The sequence below is a fragment of the Odocoileus virginianus genome, chromosome 8, assembly GCF_023699985.2.
Source record: "Odocoileus virginianus isolate 20LAN1187 ecotype Illinois chromosome 8, Ovbor_1.2, whole genome shotgun sequence".
Taxonomy (NCBI): Eukaryota; Metazoa; Chordata; class Mammalia; order Artiodactyla; family Cervidae; genus Odocoileus; species Odocoileus virginianus.
Window position 1 is genome coordinate 53,778,598 of NC_069681.1, and position 20,101 is coordinate 53,798,698.

The 20,101-nt window shown below is 40.7% G+C and overlaps 1 protein-coding gene across 2 annotated transcripts in view; it reads left to right on the forward strand.

The window, feature by feature from the left end:
* Positions 1-5,770: 5,770 nt before the first annotated feature.
* Positions 5,771-20,101, forward strand: part of OBI1 (ORC ubiquitin ligase 1) — a 40,399-nt gene continuing 26,068 nt past the window's right edge. Inside the window, exons 1-2 of one of the 2 annotated variants that reach the window (XM_020891150.2) lie at positions 5,771-5,921; positions 17,976-18,111. In XM_020891150.2, coding sequence (XP_020746809.1) covers positions 5,850-5,921; positions 17,976-18,111 — 208 coding nt within the window. In that variant the 5' untranslated portion in view covers positions 5,771-5,849. Of the gene's footprint in view, positions 5,922-13,144; positions 13,338-17,975; positions 18,112-20,101 lie in introns of those variants that run through there. The other variant, XM_020891152.2, reaches the window with a different exon arrangement.

The following is a 20,101-nucleotide window of genomic DNA, read 5'->3' on the forward strand; positions in this document are numbered from 1 at the left end:
GAGGGTGTTGGTGCTTTACTAAAAGAGGTAAAGCCACCCGGCAGCTGCTGAGGACTCTATGGCCAAGGGCAGGATGTCTTTGTTAGAGAGGTACTCAGAGGTGGAATGCAGTTAATTGTAGGGCGTCAGTGAATGGGATGAACAGCGTCCTAGCTTTGAGTTCCTATGAGTTCTAAGAATCTCACCTTGGAAAGACTGCTCACACCTAAACTAAGGGCAAGAAGAAAAGATTGTTACCTGTCAGGCATGTTTTTTTTAAACAGTTTTTTTAAAAGTATTTTTTTAAAATTTCTTTTTAAGAAGTATTTATTTTTTGGCTATACCATATGGCGTGTGGGATCTTAGTTCCCTGACCAAGGATGGAATCTGCGCCCCTTGCAGTGCAAGTAAAACAGAGCAGGACCCTATAGTCCTTGCCCCACCATATCCTTTGCCTGCCTTTTATCTGGGGAAAACTTTATTCAAAGAATAAATTTAATCAGAGGAATGAGAAATGCAGAAACAAAAGAAAACAGTCAAAGGAGACCAAATAATGATAATGTGCTCATTAGGCATAGTCAAGGACATTTACGTTCCTTCTCAAGGGCTATAGGTAATATTCTGAGCCACATACTATGAACTATCTTATAGCTACTGAAACGCCAGGTAGAAGAAGTTAACTACATGATGACCAAACTATACCCATGACATAAGCTGCCACAATTCTGAGAACTGGCCTCAAAGAAATGGAAATAAACCGACCCTGGAACTGAAGATTAACTGTACCTAAAACAATCAAGATGATGCTGGTCAGACCACTGATGATCAATCTGAAGCTGTCAGAGGTGACTACACTGTTTCTTCATGTAGCCCCTTCCTTCCATCTATAAAAGCTGTTCCCCTCTGTCAGTGGGGGGAGTCAGCCTTTGGACAGGCATTCGTCATCCCCCAACACCAGTTGCCAGCATCTGAAATAAAGTAAACTTTCCTTTCCACCAACCTGGCCTGTTTATTGGCTTTTGAGTGGCAAGCAGTTGGACTCCACGTTCTTTTGGTAACAGAAGCATGGAATCTTAACCATTGGACTGCCAGGGGAGCCCCAGTGGGGCACCTTAAAGACAAACCAGCCAGGGTCTTGGAGCGGGGGTCCCTATTCTGCTTCTCTGGCAAGCTCTACAACCTCTCTGTCCTGTGATTCCTCTTATGCTATTCCTGGAGGTAATATTTCTTACATTTATTCTTCAGTATTCAACAAACATTTGTGAAGCACCTCTTAGCCTTAGGTGGAACTAAAATATTCTTTTAAAAATTACCTGATTTAAAACAACCACCCAATTTGCAACATTTAAACATATTAAAAATTATAACTTGCTACATCATAATGCCAGGGGCTAACCAACCATGAGAACACCCAGAAGAGAAATCACTGTCGAAATAGACATTTTTACGTTAGACTAGAAGACTTGGACTCGGTACTCCCATTTATAAAGTGACTCATTAATAGTACAGGGGCTGGCACATCACTGATAATCAATAATTTGTTGAATGAATAAATACAGGCAGGGACACTCTCTGATTTACAGCTGTCTACCCAGCTCTTCAGTGCCTGGCACATAAAAAGTATTTAGATGTTGGTGGGATAACAACTAATTACATTTGTTTACTTATTCTGTGATCATTTATATTGTGACTACATACAAATTTGATGAGCAAATTCAGTATTAAAACCTCAAATGCTACTCAAGAGGCCAGGATTTGGTTCTAAGCCAATGCGGTGTAACTGCAACTTTTCTACTAGAATGTAAGCTCCATGAGATGAACTTTGAGTTAGTCTTCTGTAATGTTTTAAATAAAAATACATTAGATGAATGAGTGCTAACTTCCAACATCTATTCTAAAAAGAAAAATGGCAAGAAGACAGCAACAAAAAACCACTGTGGAAGAAAAACCTAAGTTCCTCTGTCTGCTATAGTAACAAGCATCTTTCATGACACCATCTTGAGACATTTTAGCTCAGAATTTCCAGCCCATGAGAAGATGGCACCATGCTTGACATCCACACAATTGGGCCAGCACCTCTGATTAATTTTTAATCCAACTTTTATGAGTTTTCTCAGTGTTAACCACAATCCAAGTGGGGGTGTATAAATTTAAAACCAAGGGGAAAAAAAAGATCTTCTTCAGGAATGAAAAATAAACGTAATCTGAAATCAATATTTATGAAGTTGTGATTAATTGACTGATGACCAAATGATTACAAAACGTCTGTCTGAAACATCTACTCAAATTTATTAGCTTTGACCAAAAAATTAAAAAACAATCTGAACTGGGTCAATGAAAGAATAATGCATTCCTAATCAATTTTTAATAGCACTTAAGATTTTATATTTTTTTTAACTTGCTTTTAAATAATTTATCATAAAAATGAATCTGATTTAAACAAGGGGTAAAAGGTGTTCCATGGCTATTTGATGGTTTTCTTAGCAAAGAAATTCTATTATGACTGACTTTTTATTACTGAACTACTTTATTAATAATAATACATCTTGCACTTACACTAAGGCATTTAGCCAACAATCTCAAAGAGTCTAAGTGCAATCTAGGACTTAGTTTTTCTTCCACTGTTACCTGGTAATTTACTTTATCTAGGTCTTGATTTCCCCATTTGTAAAAGGAAAGGCCTGCATGTAAACCCCTAAAGATTCTTCCAAGTTCTAAAAATTTATAATTCTAAGGCTCTGGGGGGGCTTTAGCTCATTCCACGTACTGTATCTGATCAAACTTCTCAGGTCACAGGATGCTTCATGGGGCCATAAAGAAGTTGAGAAAGAAATTGAGCAGAAAGTTAATGAGCCATGTACTCTTGCCTATTAACATAATAGCAACACTATTTAATGATTTGGGCCATACAATGTCTGTTTAGAATATGATTTGTCAAAAAAGAGAAATGCCTTTCATGGGGCAGAGGGAAGAATGAGTTCCTGGCCTTAAAGCATTTGCATTATTTAAAGCAAAGCCTGGGGATTGACCTGGAATCAATCTGGACCTAGAGAAAGTCCTAATCAGCCTATACTGCCAACAGTATTACTCAGATATATATGTGTGTGTGTGTGTGTGTGTGTGTGTCTGTGTATGCGTTACTTATCTACAAAGCATTAGTGAGCAGAGCAGGTATGTTATGGTATAATCCTATCTGTGCTTATACACACAGTAATATATGAAAGAAAATGTAAAGATACACTACAGAATGTTAATAGTGATTACCACACAGGATCGAGAGGTGAAGCATAAGGCTAGGGGAACTTTTGCTCATTATTTTATATATTTACAAATGGCATCATTTTCAAGATGATTCTTATTATGCTTATAATTAGCACAACGTAAAACAGTTTTCCACTTTGAAGTGAAAAACAGGTAAACACAATGCTTAAGGTAGCTGGGTCTCTCATAAAGTTAGTTTGTGGCTAATGAAAATACTATGGTTCATGGACTAGTCACTCAGTATTGGATATGAGATAAATTGAATACAATCCCAGACTTCAAGAAACTGTTGTGGGGGCGAGCACATAAACAACTATAATAAAATGTAATAAAGTTAGCTTAGCACGGAAACAGCTACATGGTCAGAGCACTAGAAGAGCATTCAGAAGCTATGATGATGATAGCTAACGTGGGAAGGGCTGTTGGAAATGGTCTAGGTTTAAACATTCTGGGGCTTCCCTGGTGGCTCACATGGTAAAGAATCTGCCTGCAATGTGGGAGACCCAAGTTCAGTTCCTGGATTAGGAAGATCCCATGGAGAAGGAAATGGCTACCCATTCCAGTATTCTTGCCTGGAGAATTCCATGGACAGAGGAGCCTGGTAGGCTACAGTCCACGTGGTTGCAGAGAGTCAGACACGACTGAGTGACGAACATTTTCACTTTAACCATTCTACTTAAAATGCAGGTTTTTATTTTCTAAATATATTTTTGTGACAGTATTAACACCAATCATCAGGATGATTAATAAGAAGTGAACTTTCCCTAGTAGCTTTGGAATTTTTTTTTTTTTTTTTTAGATTATCTTCAACATATCTTCCTACTGCATAGTCTCCAGGGATCAGTGGGAAAGACAGAATAATCTCAGCCCTTTATCCCACTCAAGATTATGGGAATGATAGGTACTAAAACACCATGATAGGTTTAAGCAAGGTGACAACAGGACAAGGAAGAATACAGTAAAATGGGGAAAAGGCAAACCTTGAATGACAATAGGTAATGACCTGGATCTTTCTCTTTCTTAAGCCTTAACCTACAGCCAGGAATATGAAAGATGCATTAGCAAAACATGTGAAGCCTAGACTCCATTGAATATGACTTCAAACAGCCAGAAAATAGCCAAACCAGATGACTTTTAGCCCAGGCTTTCTGGAAAAGTGGCCAGTTAAACAGACAAACAATGTGACTATTTTGCCCAGATCGCCAATTCCAAGCACAGGGCATGGTCTCCAGTTCTTAGGAAATTAAGTTACTGAGCTGTTTGGAAGAATTCTCACTGTCACTTGTGAGTCGATTTTGAACTGGAATTGCCTGCTCCAATCTCATTATGATATGTTCTTTTTTATAGAGGTGATAGTAAACATATTGACCTCATTCATCACACACACACACACACACACACACATGCGTTACCAATGAGGAAGCTAAGCAGCAGAGGGGTTAAACAACAGTTAAACAAATAAAAGCCCATAGAGCCAGGAATTTGTTCAGGCTGGGATTTCTACCTCGCAGTCCAGCTGCAGAATCCCTTCTTTTAACCATAAGATTGCTTCTTGTAATTATACTGCTCTCCCCTGCAAAAAGAGTACTAAAAATAGCTACACTGTTTTGTTTCTAAATCTCCTTGTTCACAGGCTGCATTTGTTTGCATAAATTGATCACATTGGCTCTTCCTTACTTATACTGCAGTGAAACTCCAAATCTGTTATTTATACTCAAGATGTACTTAGGAACTTTTAGAGTTTTGTTTTGTCTTTCATTGGTAGGAAATGCTAACTTACAGCTTCACATTCTTCTTCAGAGCTTAACAGCCTAGTGGTACATTTCATTCCCAGCCAGGCGCCTGAAATGAAGAATTAAACGCTTGTGGGACTGCTGTAGGGGAGTGTGGATGGTTCACACTATTAGCAGCTTTCTCACATGGGGGTGTAAATCACAGTCCACGGCTCTGATCGTTAGGTCTCTTTCAGATAGAAACTACAGGAGAACCAACAGTGAAAGCATGTCTTCCCGGAAAGCAGCGATTAATGTACCCAAAACGTTTCTGAAACAAATGAGATAATCACCCTGTGTCGTTTTTAGGTGACATTACATCATTTAAGAATGTAAAGAGAGCTGAGCGCACGAAGTTGTTTGGAAAAATTTAAACGCAGAGACAATGTCTTTCCTTTTCCGTTTTTGACTGCGCCGCGTTTGCAGACTGTCATGTTTAATCTTTAGGCGGAAAACTCTCCCCCAACTCCCCATCTTCCGGGAAAGATTCTGGGATTTCAAATCGCCTTTCCGCATCCTTCCTCTCCTCTCGCTACCATTCAAACTTTCATTCAAACTTTCAAGATCCTCGACGCCCGTAGTAACCAGCTTTCCTTCCCGTTCTCAGGAATCCTTGCAGCTCCCCAACCGAGGAAAGTTTGTTTTCGAACTAAAAAGGAAGGAAAGGAGGAAGGGACCAGACGCCGGCGGCCGCCCGTTGGGAAAGCGCGTTTTCGTTTCCGCGGCCGGCGCGTCGTGGCCCTGCCCGGCCGCCGTAGCCGGCCTCGCGCGGCCTCAGTCGCTGGGAGAAGCCGCGGTCGGCGGGACTTCCGTGTTGGCGGGATTCTGAACGCTGCCATGGCTCAGACCGTGCAGAACGTTACATTGTCGCTCACTCTGCCCATCACATGTCACATCTGCTTGGGGAAGGTAATGGGTGATGCCTGACACGGCTCCTAATCGGGGTTGGGTGTGCAGGGGCCCTCCGGAGCCCAGGGCTGGCTGGGTGTGCGGCGGGAACGCGGCGCGAGGCGCCGGGCTGGGTGAGGACGCCGACCCCGCGTTCTCCTCTGGCCAGGGAGGCCGCGTCCCCGGGGGACAGAGGGGACGCGTCGGGACTCACGGGGTCATCTGTGCGCCTTTCGGAGGAGGATGACAGCGGCCTGAGGTGGGGAAGTAGGATGGCCTCAGCCGGATGACTCCCGGCGTCCAAGGAGGCCTGGTCAGAAATGAATCCCCATAATTCACGCCCCCCCCCGGTGCCACCCCATCGCGGCTGAAATCATGTTTTCTGGGAAACTCGCGACGGTTCCTTTGTCCCATGCACGAACTAGATAGAGTGTTTTGTTCTTGGGCCTTCGGTGCTGGCTGGGGAGGCTTTTCCATTTTCAAGATAATTTTCTTTACTTCACTCGGCCTTGAGAGTGACCTTTGCTCTGGGTTCAAAATTTGAAAAAGTAAATAGTAAGTACTCCTGAATGACGTTTAGAATGGGAGATGTGGTCTTTAATTCCAAGAACGGATCAGCCACGAGGTAGAATACCGTCACTCTTGTGATGCAAGAGGTGTCTACCGTGTTTGTGAAACCAGGTGGAGAAAGTTATGAGTTCTGAATTAGAAACGGAGTTTTGAAGGTTCTCATGCGTTTGTCTCCTCTTTCATTTCCATTTGTGCCTCCCATTTGGTTTTTAAACGAATATGTTGTTTTACTATGTAGGTCCAAAAGAAACTTAACCCCCCTCCCCCGCCCCCGCGCCACGGTGAATTGTTTATACCTTTGTGGGATATGTTTGACTGTGATGTGTTTACGCCCCACACTGAAACTGCAGCCACAGGCATAGCGTTAAGAAATACAGACTTCATGGAGCAAGCATTTGAGTGCCAGTCAGTATGATCACCTAATCGTCTGCTTTAAGTCTATGTGAATTTTCTGAGTTCAGGAAGTAGTAGGAAGTTAGGCTTGGGAGAAGCTGATAGCTCTTGCTATCCATCAGAATGAAATGCCAAGGAAATAGCAAAGATGCTGTGAGAGGATATAGAGATCTTCTGACTGGAGAGCTTAAGAATGGCCTTTGGAGGGTTATTTGAGCTGGCACTTTCCACTACTGCCTACCTTGGTAGCTGGGAGGAGAAGATGTTTCTGTTTGTTGCAGTCTACATTTGGCTCCTGACCTGAAGTTCCACAAGTTAACTTCTGAGTGAATTTACTCGCAACAGTAGCCTGTTAAAAGGCCTATAAAATATCCTTGGGAAATAATTTTCACTTGGTTGTACTTGTGTACTTTATATCTAGTTTCCATTAGTTAATAGGCTGTGTTGAAGATGTCTTCTGCCTGGTTGATTTTCCACGCCTATGCTTTCTGTGTTTTAACAAAAATGATAACTAATAGAATGTAGTGATTTGCAGATTACAGAATGCTTTTGTATGCGTTTTATTATTTCATTTAACCACTCTCACCAGTGCTATGAGAAAGGTAGGGCTGGTTTCCCCATTTTTCAGGTAAGGAAACTAAGGCATAGCGTCTCCAGCATTTGAACCTGTGTTGCTAGCATTTGTGTCTTCAGTTAAGTTACATCCAAAAACTCAGTTGAACTCCTGCATAACAGCAGACACTTTTGGTGAATTTTTCCCTCCTATACTGGTTAGCTGTATTCTAGAATTAAATCGAATAACAAAAGGTTAACGATTTGTAAATAGACATTTTCTTTTGTCTACTATGGAGACAAAAAGGCGCAGCTGGTTGACGCCCTGAGTACTGTATTCAGACTAAGTTCTAATCCAGGTCTTCTGCTTAACTAATTCTATACAAGTTACTTAACTTATACAAGTTACCTAACGTCGCTAAGGGCAGTTTCCTTTCTGTACAGTGGGAATAATAATAGTATTAGGGCTCCTCTGGTGGCTCAGACAGTAAAGAATCCACCTGCAATGCGGGAGACCCGGGTTCAGTCCCTGGGTTGCAAAGATCCGCTGGAGGAGGGCATAACAACCAGTACTCTTGCCTGGAGAATCTCCATGGACAGAGGAGCCTGGCAGGCTGCAGTCCATGGGGTCGCAAAGAGTTGGCCATGGCTGAGTGACTAAACACATACATACATAGCGTGTATCTTGACACTTATCATTTAAGAAATGTTAACCTTTGTTACGGGCACTGAGGCAGACAGACCCTCAAAAATGAAGAAACCAACCTTTTCAGTCACTGCTCTTCCCAGTTGCTTCCTGAGGCCAGTACACTCACTTGATGAAGATGTACATTTCCAGAAGAGGAGGACCTGTTTGCTCTGGAAATTGCCACAGTACATCCATTGATTTTTGCTTTCCATATTCCTGTTGCCTTTTGTGTAGTTAAAGCAAATCTGATCTGCTTGTGCTACTCAGCCTCCCCGCCCCCAACACCTGTATTTATGGGGTGCTGGAGACAGCCTTCCGTCTCCCTGACACCCACATTTCTGGCTACCTCTGGCGTCTGCCTTCAAGTCCTTCCTGGCTAGGCCTCATCTTTTGCTGCTCTGGCCATTTGTCCCTTACAGAGTTAACAAGTCTTCATTTTTTATTTTTCAACAGAATTAGGGACCATTATCCCTGAAGAGTTACTGTTAAAAAAAAAAAAAGATGCATATTACTTAAGGAAAATGGGTGGGAGAGACTTTGAATTTGAAGAGATAAGATAGTTGCTGCTTGGAATGAGGGTGAAGGTGAGGAAGAATGGCAGGGAGCAGTAGTCGAGATAGCCCAAATATGTATGTGGTTAATTCTTTGCCTTTTCAATACACATGTACTTAAAATTGAAAAGTTTGAACATTTTGTATTTGCCACCCCCAGCTCTACCTTAGTCTTAAAGCTGGATTATCTCTGTTCAGTGTTTAGCAACCTTGCCAATATTGTGAGTAAGAGCTCTGTGTGACCTGGAGAAGTGAAGTACACCATGTGGGACAATTCATATCTAACACTTTCTGGCCTATTCTGCTTTAATTTTTTCCCGTACCTTGGGCTAGTAGGCCAGCAAGCTGAAATGATCCAGCCCAGGATATGTTAAGTGATATTTTGGTACTGCTACCAGAATTCTACAGACCAGTTTATCTCTAGATAATTCCAGGCTTTTATCTCTTCAATTAGGATTCAAGCTGTGAAAAGAAATTGTTGCACGTGATAGTTTTATTGACCAACTCTGCGTTTTGCCATGAGTGACAGCCAGATGTGGACCGCAGTTGGTTTTAATCAAAGGACAAAGGAGTTTCTTGAGAGAAGTGGCAAGCGACTAGACTTCTGATACCCTTTAACAGTGACATAGCATATCCAATTATTTCTCACTTGAGTATGAATCCAGATTCGGGCACCACCCTTCAAAATAAATATACATCAACTGAAGTATTTGAAATCAGCTGGAAAGGATTTGAAATTGAGGTTGGAATATAGATGGAACAGAATAGTGTTGGAGTGAACAGACATGAGAGCAAATCATTAAATAATTAAAAATATTTTCATTTGGAAGGAAATCAAACTTTTTGTAGCTCTACTATATTAACATTTATACTTAATATAAATGGAAATTTTCTGGCTGAAATAAGCAGAAATGAAATTAGCTTTCTTACGATGTGTCCAGTAGTAGGCTAGATTGTTTTCCACTGGGAATACTATGGGAAAAGAACCCTTCTTTCAGGGAGGACTTCTTGCTTTGCTTTCTACGCGTATCGTTGATTTAAAAGGTTGCCAACATAGGGCTAGAGGTAACACCTTAGCAACCTAGCATTCTAACTCTTGGTGACTGAATTCTTTAATCAGTGCTCATCAGGGACGCTCGATTGGCCAGCGAGCCATCCTCCTTAGTACATTGAGTCCATGGTTGAGTCCTGATTGTCCCTCAGTTCCCAAGAGTGGATTTAAGAACCAGCCTTGTACATAATCATCCCAAGTAGTTTGCATTGAAAAAAGCCATGTGGAGTATAAGTTCTGCTTTTTCTTCCTTAACTAGATTAAAATAAGCTTCAAGAATGCAGACACTTCCAGAAAAGTATAGCAATATTGTGTTTTCACATAGAGTATAATAAAAATTAATTCAAAAAAGTGTTGATATATTCTAGTAGTTTTCAAGTTTGGCATATAATAGCTGGCATATAATTTACTTCACAAATATGATTCCAGTTTATCCTTAAAGCCTTCTGGATAGGGATAAAGGTTGGAAAGGGGAGGTGTATTATCTTTCTTTCTAACCCAGACCGAAGTGGAGACCCAGACCAATAGGCATTACGTAGCTTAGTTCTCAGGATCACACAGTTTTAAAGTTCTAGTCCTAAATTCTGGCGCAGAGCCAAAGATTTCTTGCAACATAGCAAGAGCAATCCAGGAATTTTGTTTTTTAAAATTGCCAAATTTGTAAGGTTGAGAAGGTAGGCTCTTCCTACAGTCATTTATCCCTCAGCTTTGTTCTTCAGTCTTTCTGTAATAGGTCTCCTCTAGTGAAACCCATCGGAGAAGGCAGTGGCACCCCACTCCAGTACTCTTGCCTGAGAAATCCCATGGACAGAGGAGCCTGGTAGGCTACAGTCCATAGGGTCACTAAGAGTTGGACACGACTTAGCGACTTCACTTCCACTTTTCACTTTCATGCACTGGAGAAGGAAATGGCAACCCACTCCAGTATTCTTGCCTGGAGAATCCCAGGGACAGGAGCCTGGTGGGCTGCCGTCTATGGTGTCGCACAGAGTCGGACATGACTGACGTGACTTAGCAGCAGCAGTGAAACCCATGAAGTTTCGATATTGGTGCAAGAGAAGGGAAAAGAAAAGTTAGCTCTAGTCTCAGGTAAAGGTGACTGAAGAGCAGAGAAATTGATTTTAAATGTATTTGCCAGACCAGTTGGTAAAGTTTATTTACAGCCTTTTCCCTTGCATCACCTCCATCAATATGGTATCTCTTTTCTGCAATCCTTCCTGATCCCAGTGTCTCGATTCTTTCAGGTGTGTTTTGTCTATTTCTTATTCCCTGATTATTATTTACTAGCTCTCAGGAAGAAAGAACTATTTCTTAATTGAAAGAGCACTCAATTTGCATGTTTAATGGTAGTTGAATGCTGGCTCTGCCACTTAGAACACGTATCATTATTTCCTTGAGTCTCAGTTTCCACTGGCTGCAAATTAATTTGATACTATTAACCCCATTAGATTGTTAGGGAAATTCATGTACATTTCCCAGACCAGCAGTTCTCAATAGGATGGGAGTGCATTTCCTTCCACAGAGACATTTAGCATTGTCCAGAGACATTTCTGATTGTCTTCAGAGCGGTGCTACTCACATCTAGTAGACAGAGCCTCAGGGTGCTGCTAGCTAAACATTCTATAATATATAGGACAGCCTTCTACAACACAAAACTTTTTGTTCCAAAATGTCAGTAGTGCCAAAATGGACAAACCCTGCCCTAGACCAATGTGTAACTCCTGTTAGGAAAGTCTAGGATAGATTTTGGCTTCTCCAGTGGCTCAGACAGTGAAGAATCTGCCTGCAGTGCAGAAGACCTGGGTTCAGTCTGTGGGTTGGGAATATCACCTGGACGAGGGAATGGCAACCCACTCCAGTATTCTTACCTGGAGAACTACAGGGACAGGGAGCCTTGTGGACCACAGTCCATGGAGTCACAGAGTCAGACACAACCGAGTGACTGAGCGCAGGATGGACAGTAATGGACAGCACCTTTAGGCAGGACTCCTTCCAGATGTTTGCTTCTTAAGAAAGGGATTTTGGTGGTAAAGTCTCTCAAAAACGGAAACGTCTTCAGATAAAAGACACTACACAGTAGAATTATGTATTATTGGGCTAATATTTCTTGTACCTAGGACTGCCTCCTCAGGTCCATTCCAGTGAGAGAAGAGCCCTCTTTTCACACCTTCCTTCATCTTCTCTTTCTCCTTTTCCTCCTCCTCACCAGCTTCACTGGGCATCACCCTGGGATATCACTTCAGCATGCTTACTCCAGATGAGTTTGGAATTGTATATGCCACTTATCTTTGCCATTGTTGTCTAGCATGTTTTTTTCATAAGAGTGCTTACTATGTTAATGCTGCAGATCTCATTTGAGAGTAAATAGGATAAAAAGTCTAATAACATAGGCAAATTATGACTATTTCGTATCTTGAGAAGATCTTATTAAAGAAAATAATTTGTGTGTGTTTTGCTATTATATATAGCAGGATCTGAGTAGAGGAGATGGGTAGACAGGAGTTGAGGGAGGGCTACATTCTTTGTATTTTGTTTTTATAGTTTATGGTCAAATAAATAACAAGTAATTTGTTCTAGTAGTTCTTTCTCATTTATTGGTTCTTGTTCTCCTATTTTAAACCATTGTCTAGAAATCTTCATCTGATAAGTACATGATCCAAAGAAATGAATTAGTCAGCTGTTTCAAAATCCAACACAATGGTGGTGATAATACCAGGTATTGACAGTGGAAACGATTCTCCTTTGGGTGACATTGCCAGCGGCTTTCAGCTGACAGAGCCAAGTAGTCTGCCTGCGGTTGTTCTTCTGTATCATTTTGGCAAATTAAATGGAAAGGTTAAACTTTCACTTTTTCAAAACTTGGCAGTGGCTGTTGACCTTTTGCTTCTTGAGATGCTTTTAGGAGTATTATCTCAGCCTTTCATTTTAATACATCGAAATTCACTTAAATTAATATTAGAGTGTACGTTGTATAAGTTGTTGGTGGTGGACACAAAGATGAGCAGGACAGTGCCCCTGCCCCCAGAGAGCCTAAAATCTAATATGGAAAGCAGGATATAAACAATTTTTCAAGTCCAGTGAACATTAAATCAGTGCATAAGAAATGCCCTTATGAGAATTCGATAAGGATCCAATTAATTCTAAAAAAAGATTAGTGAAGGCCTCACAGAGGAGGTAAACTTTGATCTTCATCTCAAAAGACGGGAAGGATTTTATTTTGATTGGGTAAGTTGCAGGCCAGCAGAACATATCAAGCTAAAAAATGAGAGCCCAGTAAATAATAAGTCTCTGTTCTTCATATTCTTTTTGATGAATATCAGGTGTATATCTGTGTGGTTGAAGTATTGGTTTTGTCCAGTATTGAAATGGATCAAAAGAAATGGCCATTTAAGAAGCAGATTGCATTATTCTTTGGATGCTGTACTCAAAACTGTGAGTAGGGGGAAAAAGTTGTTTTGCAGGAAAGCAGTGCTCTGTATTGTAGCTGGGTGGGCTCTGGCATCAGTATGAAAGGTGGACAGAAGTGAACATGTGGCAGCAAGGATGCTTGGAGGAGCTCATTGCAGTAGTTGGAGTAAGAGAAGGGAAACCTGAACTCATTGAGTTGAAGATGGAAAAAGAAGGGATAGATGGTAAGTAAAAGAACATTTAGTGGTAGATTTGCCACATTTTGACTATTTGGGGATATACTTTATTTCCCCACATTATACCATCTCTGGAGTCTGGTTGTATTTTATAAGCCGTGGCATCTTACAGGGCTTCCTTTGTGGCTCAGCTGGTAAAGAATCCGTCTTCGATGCGGGAGACCTGGGTTTGATCCCTGTGTTGGGAAGATCTCCTGGAGAAGGGACAGGCTGCCCACTCAAGTATCTTACATTTTTCATCCTTTTTTCCTGGTGATACATAAGATATGGATATATCTTAAAATCCCTGGCTTTTTAGACTGATACATGATACCAGAATTTGGTGCCAGATTGGATGGTGAAGGTGAGTAAAAAGGGTGAGTCAGAGACAGCTCTGAGTGTTCTAGACCAAGGGGTGAGCTGGAGATGCCATTAACTTAGGACGGAGTACAGGAGCGGGTGAGTGTGTGGAGGCTGGGCTCGTCTTTGGGCACACTGTGGTCGGGCAGCTTTAAGATCCCTACCTGGAGTTGGCTTCTGGGCATGTGACTGTAGTCCTTGTCTCCCTCCCCCCACCCTTGTTTCTTTTCTTTGCCTTTTCTTGCTTTTCTCTTGAGGAATTGCTAAGTGGAAGTCTCGGTGCTTACATCTTTATATTATTAAATCTTGAACAACAGCTGAATGAAAAGTGTACTAGGTTAAATCATATATTTCAGAACAGGAAACTGATGCCATTGTTTAACTAACGGGCTAATCCAAAGTCAAACAGCTCAATAAGTAGTAGAGCTGGAGGCGGCCCCAGGTTTCTTTTCAAGCCTAAGCTCTGCCACTTACTGAGATCCAGTTACAGAGGCTTCTCAGGAACTATTACTGTAGAAAAGATGGTAACACTGTGTAATACATGAGATTGAGAGCAGATAGAACTTTGTCAGGTAAGATGTCCCAGGACAAGACTTTAGGGCAAGCAGCTGGACCACCTCCTGTAATTTGATTGTGAGCATCTCACTTTCCGCTCCTCTTCTCATCACACCGACTCCTCCAGTGTTACTTCAGCCTTTTCATGTCATCGTTGACACTCACAGACTCAACAGTGTTTGACCATCCTGCTCCATACATGACCCTAGTAAATGTACTTTCTTACCATTCAAAATAATTGCTTTAATCTATTTTCTCCAGTTGATATTCCTCCCTGCTTCCCACTTGCAGCTGGTAATCTCACCTCCTATTTGATGACAAAGTATAAGTAGTTGAGTTCTCTCATCTTTCCATCAACAGATCTTCCATCCTCTTTGTGTTTGTTCTTATAGCCTTGGTCTTTCTTCCCTTTTGTTAAATTGAAAGATAGCTCCTCACTCCATATGAGCCACAATCTCGCTGCTTGTGCTTTGGATCTCATTCCCCTCTTGACTGCTTGGCAACATTGCTATCTGTGGCTCTGATCCCTCCCTGTCTTCCTCCATCATTAACTAATACCTGCTTTTTTTACTGTACCATCCGCATTATCATTCCTTTCCGTGGCCACATTTCGTCCTCTCTCCTTTACAGCAAAACATGAAAGATGACCTGCCTGTAGTCTCTGTCTTCATTTCTTCACTTTTCCTTGTCTTGCACTCTGGAATCAAGTTTCCATCCCCACTATTCACTGGAAACAGTGCTTGTCAATTACAGACCACAGTGACTTCCATGCAGTTAAATCCTGTGGTCACTTCTCTGTCCTCATCAAATTCAGTCTCTCTTCAACATTTGACATGCGTGACCACTCTTGACAAACTTCCTTGTGTGACACCATGTTTTCCTGTCCTCCATCACAGGCCCCTCCTCCTCATTTCCCTTTTCCAGTTGCTCCTCCCCTTCCTCTGTGTGCTGGAATGTATACTGTTCTGCCCATGCAGGGGATCTTCTCCAGTGCTGTGCCTTTAAATGCCGTCGTTTATGCCAGTGATCCTCAGACCTTGCCTTGTCCATTTAAAAGCCAGGTTGGTATCACAAACTTAACAGACCAAAGCAGAATTCTTGATTTCCACCATGTGTGAGGCCTTCTTTTTTGCGGTGAAAGTTGCTCAGTTGTGTCTTGACTCTTTGCGACCCATGGTCTGTAGCCTGTTAGGCTCCTCTGTCCATGGAATTCTCCAGGCCAGAATACTGGGTAGCTGTTCCCTTCTCCAGGGGATCTTCCCAATCCAGGGATTGAACCCAAGTCTCCCACACTGCAGGCGGATTCTTCACCAGCTGAGCCACCAGGGAAGCCCAGGAACACTGGAGTGGGTAGCCTGTCCCTTCTCCAGGGAATCTTCCCGACCCAGGAATCAAACCAGGGTCTCCTGCATTGCAGATGGATTCTTTACCAGCTGAGCTACCAGGGAAGTTTTTAGTTTGGGGAGATATTTAATCTTTGTTATGAGAGCATTTACTTAGAAAATACCAATTAGAAAATGCCATCTAATATGGAGTGGAAGAGTGTTTTGAATCCCCTTAATATGCACAGTTTTATGTTTTCACCTTTGACTTTCATCCATTTTCAGATGAGTTAATGACTAAAAACAGAAATAAACTCACTGCCCTAAAAGTCCAAGGAGATAACTGTTAACTAGCCATCTTAATTTGGGGGTACATATCCAGCCAGGAACCTTACAGGAACATGGAGTGTGTGTGTGTGTCTGTGTGCCTGTATTTGGGGAAGCTACCCGATAGGCATACTAGCATCTTCCTGGTACTTCCTTTGAGAATTTTTTGTTCTGAAAACATTTCCTGACTTAGGGATAAGATTAAAACACCCTTGAATGTGTTGTGGTCTGGACTTCAGAAACAGATGCATTTTTAGAAAAAACTAGCCTCAGAGAGAGTTCAGGTTTGTCTGCCTTTTGAGACTCTGACCAGGGGCACCTCCCAGATGAGGACTCACTCCGTGTTGTCGGTAGGAGCGCTTTGGGAGGAGTGCTGTGCTTCATGGTCTTACTTTGTTTGAAAGTCCGTCTGTCTGTCTGTGTTTAATCAGCCCTATCAAATCAGTTGAACTCAATGAATTAGAATTGGTATTTCTCCAAGAGGAAGTCTAAATCTGTGCAGAGTTATCTGCTTTGTTTAGTTTTCTTCTGTTAGTGTTCAGAATCACGGGAGCATCTGAATGTTTGGAAAGCCAAACTAAACCCAGAGAGCTCTTTGCAGGGAGACTTAAAACGACTGCCTGCCTGGCCTGGATCGTTGTGCATTTGTGATTTCTTTGAGGGTTGGGACCCCTTTCAAATCAGTGGGCAAGATACTCAGTATCCTTCTGAGGCAAACAGCAGCATCAGCATTTGTGAAAAGTGGTTTGTGGTGGTTCTGCCTGTCATTCTCCCCCTCATTCCACTTTCCCTTGATCTTCTAGTCCCCAATGCAGATGGGCTCTACAGTGGTAGTGTGCTTATTATTAGAGCAAAATATTGAAAATGGCTATAAAGTATTTTGAGTCCCACGGTAAAAATACCACATAAAGAAAGTGAAACCCTAAGCGTTTCTGTGTCCTTTTCTATTTTTATCTTGTTACACTTGTGCTGTTTGAAGAATATTCAGTCATTATTCCCTCTGGCAAGTTCCCCAATATGTGGAATTTTAAATACTGTCTTAATAGCAATTACTTTATTCAGCAAACCTTTAGAGTACCTGTTGTGTACTAGGCTGTCCCTAGGTACTAGAGATTCAGAAGTGAATGTGATGAAGGAAGTTATTGCTCTTCCAGAGTTTCCATTCTAAAAGGGGAGATAAGTACAGATTTATAAGAAATATGTAAAAAAATGTATAAAGTCAGGTAGAAAACTAAATCAGCTTCTTTCTTCTATTTTCTCTCTGATATAACAGCTACACACAGCCAAAACGAAACACTTACATCGTTAACCCTGAGCAAGCCACCTGATCTCTTCACCTTGGTTTCCTTATTTGTAAAGTATATTTACTGTTTATCTTTCAGGATTAGAGAGAGAGGATATGCATGGAAAACTCATTGTGAAATATAAGACACTATAAATGTAAAGTATTTGTACTTGATTACATTGAGTCAAAGATTTATTTATTTGATGTCCGTCAGTATTTCTGTCAGCATTGTTTGCTATTTAGATTGTAAACCACTTGAGTGTATGTCATGTCTTTTAGGGTTGTTTTAACTTTTGTGCCTCTGGTTTTGAGGGCATTCTTGTAAGATGTCAGTGCTAAATTGTTGATTGCTATTGTTCTGTAATATAGTGGAATGAATTGAGGGAAGGATTTCAAGCATCATATGGATGACTGGACTAAATAATCTTCAAAGAACCTTCTAGATCTGACATTTTATAATCCTTGACTAGAATAGTTGAAGAAAAATTATTGCCCCAGCCTTAATGGAACAAAATGCATTTTCTATTTGGCAGTAAGTGTGATTTGGAACAAAATAAAACCATTTCTTAATGTATCAAAAGTTTCCATTTCTATGACCAGATATCTAAGCTAGTAACTGTTATACGTGTGTAAGAAACTGTGGTAGCAGAAGCAATGTTTTTATGAATATTAGATATGTCCTCTTAAAGCACCTACCGCTGTACTCTAGAGAAGCGATTTGTTTGCCCTAAGCTAAACCTGTTGAGATTCTGTTATGACTGTTGCCCTGTACTAAAAGTAGTGTTTCTTTTTTCAAAGGTACGCCAACCTGTCATATGCATCAACAACCATGTATTTTGTTCAGTTTGTATCGATTTGTGGTTGAAGAATAATAGCCAATGTCCAGCCTGCAGAGTCCCCATCACTCCTGAAAATCCTTGCAAAGAAATTATTGGTAAGGGTCTATTGTAAAAACACATAGAAACTGATTTAAAACAATGTTTAAATAGTGTCTGTTTGGAGGAAGACTGAAACAGACAACTTTTGGTGGTGTTATTTTGCCAGTATCATACTGGGTGGATTGATCATTTGGCATAATCTATATAAGTGGAGTAACTGAGGAGCATGAAGCACTGTGAGAAATCGCAAAGCCTTCTGGAACTTTGATTCTGGTAGAGGCTGTCCATGTGGATGAAGATTTAAAAAAAAAAATTTATTTATTTATTTGGGTGCACCAGTTCCTAACTTCAGCCAACAGCTTAAAAAGCAGACAAACAAAAAGGCCCACAGAGTTCAAACAAGCTAGTTCAGCTGGGAACATGGAGAAAGGGATTCATGAATCAGTGGCCTCTAAGATTTAAGGATAGATAAATTTTCAGTTGGTGGAGGTGAGAGAGGCCATTTCTTGTAGAGGGAGCAGCATTCACTGCAGTTGGGAAACAGGAAAGTCTCGTTGGGTCTGACTGTTGAAATAAGACTGAAAAGGTAAATTAAGACTTTAGCACAGAGCATCTTGAGTGACAGACTAAATCAGGGTGTTGCTGTATGGGTGAGAAGGGTAAGGTGGGCATAATCCAAAGTGTGTACTAGGAATATTACTCAGGTGATGATACATAGTTTGGGCGCCAGGGGAGAAACAGGGCATGAGTAGGTCAGACTCTTGCCCAGGTGAGGGAGAATGTGAATCTGGGTTAAGGGTATGAAAAAGAGCATTCAGTGCTACAGTCACATAGGTAAAGTGGGGTGGGGGGAAGGTGGCAGGGATAAAACTTGAGCTGGAAGATTCTTAGAAAATGAACCATTTAAAGAGATTTTATAGTGTTATTTCTTTTAGATTGTTAAAATGATTTTTGTTTCTGTTTTAGGAAAAATTGAAAGTGAATTGATGATAGCATGAATCATAGGGAAAAAACCTTTCATCTTTGTAATAGTCCCAAATTAGGGAAAATGGACGTATATAAAATTTTTACAATAGAAAGGAAGATATATATGCTAGAACGAAAGAACCACCATTGGAACTTTGAAACTAAACGATCTGAAAGTGAATCAGAGGTGGCTCCAAGGTTTCTCTCTTGGGTACCTGGGTGAAGTCTTATAAGGGAATATTTCTCTGCTGTTCTACAAACTGGAGTGTTAATCTCTCAGCCTCTACTTTTTTATTTGCACTGATCTTTACCAGGAGTCAGGTCTCTCCTTGCGGACTATGAGCTTTGTTGATTAAAATAATTTAAATGTTTTTTCCCAGCTTCTTTTCACATCCCTTCTTTCTTCATTCATTTGTGTCTAAGTGATATTTCATAATTTCTCTGAAGTAAAATGGTTCATCCTTCCTTGCATTTGGATGGAGTCCTGTGAAAAAGAACATTTGTAAATGCCTTTGTTATCATGATGCTAAGAAGTACAAAGAAGGTAACCACAGAATAAGTGAAGAGCTCTCAGGAAGAATACATTTGAGTGTGTATATGTGAGTTATTGTGTGCATACAATTAATGCTGTGATTTATAATCCATCATAACTGGGTTGTTAGTCAGTGAAAAGACACATTCATCTTTTCAGTTGTGTTACTAGTAACTTTATATATTTGAATACATTAGTTAAATAATATATATTATAATATATAAAGATAATATATTTGATTATATATAGATAATATTGATTTATACAACAAATAATATTTTAATTATACAGCTTATTGGTTAGGTGTAATCAGTGATTTTATCATTAACAGTTGTCTGATATTCAAAATTTGCAATAGTCCAAATGAGTTAATAAAATATAGCCTTTGCCTTCATTGAGTTTAATAAGATACACAGGTAAGTAAACATAACATGATATTTTACTGAAGGTATTTCTGATGGTGTTACTTATTTTTTCTCAGAATTGAAGTATAGAAAAGGATGGCAGCACAAAGTGGATGTAAGAAAAAGGATAGGAATTAGGCTAGA